Consider the following 6,751-nt stretch of genomic DNA (forward strand, 5'->3'; position numbering starts at 1 on the left):
AGTGGCCAAACAAACCTCTTTACCTTTGGGTGGACTAGAGCTCTGAGACCCCTGGCAGCTGTCTAAGGTGAAGTGGGAGAGACTGAGTCTAGAACAGGGAAGGACACGAGGAGGAATGGGAGCCGGGCTGGGAGGTGGGAGCGGGGCTGGGAAGTGGGGGCTGGGCTGGGAGGTGAGAGGCACAGCTGCAGTTAGCAGGAGGCAAAAGGGGCAGAGAGGCTGCGGGTTTGCAGAGGGGTGGGGATGGAAGGCAGGGGCAGTGTGCACTGGTCACATGGCAGGACTCTGTCTCCTCCGTGTCTGCAGCCCAGGACATGGGCGACAGACCACAGGTGAGTCTGTAATGCATAACCCTCACTCGCCACGCGCTGCTGTGGGGAGAGCAGGCCGCAGTTAGGAATGAGAGCCAGGAGAGCCCATTGGAGCTCGTTCCTGCCCTGGGATTGGGACATTGTGAGCCTGGTGTTAGCGCCAGTCCCTCCCCACCCACACACACCCTTCTCGGGGTGAGGCTAGGCTGCAAGTGGGGGAATCACCTGCACATAGCAGGGGTAGGCACCCCCAGGCCCTCCAGAGTCGGACATGCACCCTTAGGAAGCAGGCGGAAGCCGGGCGCCACCGCTAGCAGACCCTGCATAGGCAGGCGCTCTCCGGGCCGTGCCACCACACGGGTCACACTGCCTTACACGTGGAAGGGCAGGGAGGGCAGGGACGCGGATAGCAGAAGACCCAGTTCAGCTCCTGGGTTTGTGCCAAGACCACTACTCCACACTCAGCCTCTTTTCTTTCGTGAGATGGTTTTGGTGCCCCTCCACCCCACAGGACCATCCCGAGGACTGAACAGGATCAGGTGTGTGAGAGCACTGCTCAGACATGAGGTGATTATTTGCCCATGAAGACGGTGACTCACTTGGCTTGCCTGTAAGGTCCCAGGCCCAGATGGAAGCAGATATGCGGCCTGTCCCTTTCAGCCTGTACCCTAGGGGCAAAAGCACCCCAGCGTGACTCCTGGACTGATGGCTGCATGCAGATTCAATGAGAATAAAGTGTATTTTTTGAAAGCAGCAGACCCAAAGAGGTTTACCAGCTAAAGGATTCAGAACCGGCAGTTAGCATGGTGGTTAAGGCACTAGACTCCCGCATGGCCAACCACAGTTTGCGTCCTGAACCCAAGTAGCTTGAAAATCACACCAGATGTGTGTGTGTGTGTGTGTGTGTGCCCAACGTCCCAAGAGAATGGAAGAGAAGGGATTGCAGTGTGGCCATTCCCCCTGGGGGAAGATTTCTCACTTTCCCTCTCTCTCTCCAGCAAGCATATGTGCCCTAAGGGGGAAAAAAAAAAAAAAAGAAACTTAAAAATATAGAGGCCAGCAGGTGGCATGGTGGTCGAGTTGCTGGGCTCCCATATGGTCAACCACAGTTCAAATCCCAAACCTGGAGGCTTGCTTTCTCATTCTCCCTTTCTCTCTGATCAATACTGAAGAATGATGGGAACCAGCAGTTAGCGTAATGGCTGTCACTGGACTCCCACTTAGTCGACCGCGGTTCGTGTCCCGGACCCGGTGGCTTAAAACTCACGCCGGGTGCATGTGCGTGCGTGCCCAAGATCCCGAGAGGAGAATGGAGGAGGAGGGATTGCGGTGTGACCATCCCTCCTGGGGGGTGATTTCTCGCTTTCTGTCTCTATGTCTCTGTCTGGCGGGCGCACGCGCCCTATAGCGAAAATCTCTCAAAAAAAACCAAAAAACTGAAGAATGATAAATAAAATTTAAAATAAACAAATCATATATATATATATATATATATATATAGAGAGAGAGAGAGAGAGAGAGAGAGAGAGAGAGAGGAGAGCACATGTCTAAGGAATCTTGTGAAGACTCAATTATTTACTCATGGCCTTGCTCCAAGATTTACACCTTTGTCTTAGTTTTACCTGAAGACCATGTAAGATACACAAGTGCGTAAGGAAGGGGCCAGCAGATGGTGTGGTGGTTAAGGCACTGGATCACATGGTTGGCCCAGAGGCTTGAAAATCATGCCAGGGGCATGCGGGAATGTGCCCAAAATCCAAAGAGCATGGAAAAGGGGAGAAGGGGTTGCAGTGTGGTCATCCCCCCTGGGGCGCTGCTTTCTCACTTTCCCTCTCACTGCCTCTCTCCAGCAAGTGCAGTTGCCCTATGGTGAGAACCTAAAAAGTGTAAAATGTTCCTGCCGACTATAAAGCAGCATTACAATGTACATCCCTCGCCGGCCGTGGACGCGCCTCGGTTCCCGCTGTGAGAAGGGGATAACGGAGTGCACCTCCCCGGCTCAGACCCCTGCAAGGCAGAATGCCCGATTCCACAGGCCCCATAAAAACAAGACATTGAGTAATTGTCTGATGGGAAGAAGGTTAACGTTTCATTAAGGACCAACTCAGATGTCTGCTCTTTTAAAATGAGATTTATTGTACATAAAATAAATTAATTACAGTTTAAGCCAAAGCATGAGTGGCTATTTAAAGTGCATCTGTGTAGGGGATTTGGCGGGGAGCCCCGGCATCTGTGCGGTCACTGTAAGATATGTTTCTGTATTTAGCCACCCATAGTCCCTGCGCGGGCAGGCCAAGGAAGCAACCCAACGTCATCGCCGTGAGCCACTGACTCCAATCACAGCCAAATCAATCGACGCTTTTTTTCCTGGGCCTGACACAACAGTTAAAAATAAGAACAAACTATACAATCTCTCAATGAGGCAGTCTGTGAAGTCTATGTTCACGACTACTCAACACACGTCCAGGGACACGCCCTCAGCCCATGGCGGGGGGACCGTGCTTTCCCGCGGACCATGCAGCTTAGAGGTCTCTGCACAGGACAGTCTTGCCCTTAAACTCGATGTTCTGGGCAAGAAGAAGGTTCTCCCTCTTGTTCTTGAAGAAAGATAACGCGGTAACCTTCAGGTTAGAAAGGCATTCTACAAGGAATCAAGTTCCAGAGATGCAAATCCTACAGAGGAAAGAAATTCTTCCTCTCGGGATGAACGAAAGAAGGAAGGAAGGGGGGAGAGAGAAGGAAAAGCAGCCCCTGAACACTTCCTCTGTTCTCATCCCCACCATGAACCACATCAATGCATTTGGTAAAACCACCACTGGCATTTTCCAAGGTAGTGAAGACAAAAACCAAAGCAGTTCTGCTCACTTCTCCTCTCCAGTGGAGAAGACCCAGAGGCCATCCCACACCTCCAGGGGGCAGCCCGGGCTCCTGCAGGCCTCCTCAGTTCTGCCCGTGCTCAGAACAGTGCTTGCTGCAGTTCCACAGGCCCTCTCGGCCCCTCTGCTCTGGCCCTCCCCGGAAGGTGAATTAGTCAGCATTCAATGTTCCTGCCCCGGAAGAACCTCAGGCCCTCTTCCTGGAAGACCAAAGCCCTGAAGTGCCCCTGCTTCAGACGGAGGTGACAGTCCTCACTTTGGCAGACAGAGCTTGCTTGAACCTCCTCTTCAGGTCCTGCATGTTGGGTGACTTGGGCCTGGGAATGAGGGAGGTCCTCCGCTTCTCGGGCGTGCTACTGGGCTGCTGTCTGTGACTCACTTCTTTGCACAGGATGTGGAAGGCAGTGTAGACATCATTGTAATTTTCACTGACGGACACCTCGTAGAACGAGCAGCCCAGCACGCCAGCCAGCTGCAGTCCGAGCTGAGGGTCGACCTGCTTGATGTGCAGCAGGTCAGCTTTGTTGGCCACGACCACCACAGGCAGCCGGGCACCCGGGTGGAGCTGCTGGACGTGCTGGTGGAGCTGGCCAGTGAGTTCATAGCTCTTGCGGTCGGTGATGGAGAAGACGATCACCACAGCGTCTGCCCAGCGGATGCACCTGTTCAGCTGCTCGTTGCAGCTCAAGCCGTTCTCGTGGACCTGAAAGAGAGCGGCGACGGCAAGGTGAACCGCAGTGTCAAAAAGAGCCCTAGTGAGCATGGCTGTTAAGGCGCTGGACTCCCACATGGCCAACTGAGGTTTGAGTCCCAGACCTGGCAACTTGAAAATCACACTGGGTGCATGTACATGTGTACTTAAAATTCCACTAAGAGAATGGAGAAGGGATTATGGCATGGCCATTCCCCCTGGGAAATGGTCTCACTTTCCCTCTCTCTGGACCATGCACATGCCCTATGGCAAAAAAAAAAAAAGACACCTAAAAAAAAAGTGCCCTGGCTGGCTGGATCCTGAATTCGAAAGAGCCTTCACAGTAACACCAGGTCGTAGGCCATAAACATGAACGTCCTCACGCACTTGGGCTTTCTGGACAGTATGTTGACCCAGCTGCATGGGGGTGGGATAAATAACAGTGCAGCTCACCACACTCAAGTGGAAAATCGACCTGCAGAGAGCGGCATGCAGGGAGACTTTGTAGTTGCACAAAATGGGAAATTAACTGGCTAGACAGTAAGTCTGGGGAAGGAAAGATAGGAGCTGCGAACATTTAAACCTGGATAACTGCCCAGTTCAGGAAGGGAAAAAAAAAAAACACTCCCTCACTCGCACGGCTCTTGTCTATAGAGTAACTTTCCACAACACAAACGCGATTCCAAGTATTTGGAGACTACATCAAGACATTTGGTTTGTAATGCCAAAGACACATGTGTAAAAACTGACCTTTCTAACCACAGCAAGGAAACTTAGCCAATGCCAAGAACGTTTGGTTTGGTCTCTCCTGCTGGGCTGAATTCTCCTAAGGAAGGATTTCTGCCTGTTAGCCAAATCCCCCAAACTAAGCCAGGCTCAGAACGACCAAGAGCCAGGTCCAGTTGAAGAGTCAAACCGCACGTAAGAGTCTAGAGCTGACCCCCCATTTCTCTCCTCCTTCAGCAGGGGGTACAAGTGCACAACCTCACAGCCACGTGCACCCATCCGAGAGCTTCTTACCTGAATACCTGGAGTGTCCTGGACCTGAATAGCCAGAGTTTCACCTTCTATCTGGACTTGTCTGGTATAGAGATTACCTAGGAAGGCGAAGAAAAAGAAATGTTTGTGTTTCCTGCACAACTCGTAAAGCATCGTTGGATTTCTTTTTTAAGGTGGGGAGAAAAAGCATAGCCAGCAACAACTGCCCAAATAAATAAATAAAATAACCTATAGTTTATTTGTATTTAATGGACTCACTTCAGATTTTCTTTTAAACCACCTGCAATCTTAACCACATGTGAGTAGATTTATAAACACAAGGGCAAAGTTTGCAAGTTTTTGGAAGCTTATTAGTCTAATTTTAAACAAAGTTTCCATATTTAGAATATTTCCTTCCAGTAAATTTTCTTGCGCAGGGGATGTGAGATTTGTTTTATTTTCGCACTTTACCATGCTTTGGCCATAGCTTGCTATTTTGGACATTTGCTATCATGGTTGGTAGCCAGGTATCATTAGCAAATGCGGAGCTGGCATTCCCAGGCAGAGTGAACATGAGCCCTAACGAAAATCAGGCTCCATTGCCTTGGGGTGGCTCACAGGGCCCATTTCGAATAATCCCCTACAGTCACCACACGGGGTCTATGGATTTCAGCAATTAGCTAACTGGGCACACCGGGAAGGCTGGAGCCTCCATGTGGCTCTTCTTAATCCTTTGACATTGAAATACTTGTCCTTTCATTTATCCCAGGAACTCTTTTCCTAAAATTCTACCATGGAGTTGTTTTTCTTTGTTAAGAAAAGAACTTTAGGTTTACAACTGCTCTGCTTTGGCCTTGGCTTTAAAAGGTCAGCTCTGAAAGGCAGCGCAGAGCAAGAGGGGCGGGGGAGGAGCTGGCCGCCTTTTTATGACTTCTGCAGAAGTGATTTGAAGGGAGAGGCTCTTGAGTACAAAGGGTGCTTCCAGCTGGGGTCCCGCTAGTTAAAACATACTGGGGAATACTTTCAGGCCCTTGATAAAATGATGAATGGGTTGGGAGTGGAATGAAGCCAGATGGCAGTTGTGGGCCGGCAAGGAGGGGCATGCAAAGTCGCCTGGCAGGACCCTGACGCTGACGGTCACTCTGAAGGAACCCTGAAGGAACCTGGGCCAGGGCATGAGAAACGGGGCAGCAGGCCTCCAGGCACGCAGCATTTCCCTCACCTGCGTTTCTCTCGTAGTCGCCGATGAAGCGCTTGGTGAGAAACCGAACCACCAGGGCTGCCGGGCAGAAAAGGAAGAGGGTTAGCCCTGGAAGCCCAACTGCTCTCCACCCCCCGCCCGGAGCACGACTCTCCCCAAGAAAGCCACCGACGGCCACCGAGTGAAATTCCTACCCGTGGCTCCTTGACCCTTCCTCCAGACACGACGGAAGGGGCTGGAAGGCACCATAAATTACGGCTCCGTCCAGCTGGAAGGGTCATTTGCAGCCCCAAGCCCCCAGCCAGGCTGAGCCCCTAATCTCCCAGCAGACAAACGTCTTCCTAACCTTAAGGATGTCCAGGAGAGCTGAGGTCCACCTAGTCTCTTTTCTGTGCCAGGCGCTGCCAGAGACTCCAGAACCCCAAAGTCCTAACCTAATTGAGCTGGTGGTGCCCGGAGTCACCTGGCCATTCTGGATCCCGACTGGCCTCACTTGTTGAAGGGAGCAGGAAGGACGGAGGCGACAGTGGCTAAGGTCCCTCCTGGAGGAGGGGAGGGGACGCGCGGTCCAGCTGCAGCTCCCCCCTCCCCACGCCTCGCTGATCCCCGCTCCCAGAGGGGGTCGCCCACGTCCAGCCCGGAGCTCGGCGCAACGACTCACCAGTCTTGCCCACGCCGCTGGCCCCCACCACGG

General features: G+C 52.3%; 1 protein-coding gene across 1 annotated transcript; it reads right to left on the bottom strand.

The window, feature by feature from the left end:
- Positions 1-2,403: 2,403 nt before the first annotated feature.
- Positions 2,404-6,749, bottom strand: RASL11B (RAS like family 11 member B; the record flags this gene model as incomplete). The annotated part of the gene is made up of 4 exons (XM_006164378.3): positions 2,404-3,890; positions 4,899-4,975; positions 6,079-6,135; positions 6,719-6,749. Coding segments are annotated over 4 exons (636 nt in total), but the record flags the coding sequence as incomplete, so codon positions are not given.
- Between the last annotated feature and the right edge of the window lie 2 nt (positions 6,750-6,751).

This window comes from Tupaia chinensis, unplaced genomic scaffold (genome assembly GCF_000334495.1).
Source record: "Tupaia chinensis unplaced genomic scaffold, TupChi_1.0 Scaffold143615_1, whole genome shotgun sequence".
Lineage (NCBI taxonomy): Eukaryota > Metazoa > Chordata > Mammalia > Scandentia > Tupaiidae > Tupaia > Tupaia belangeri.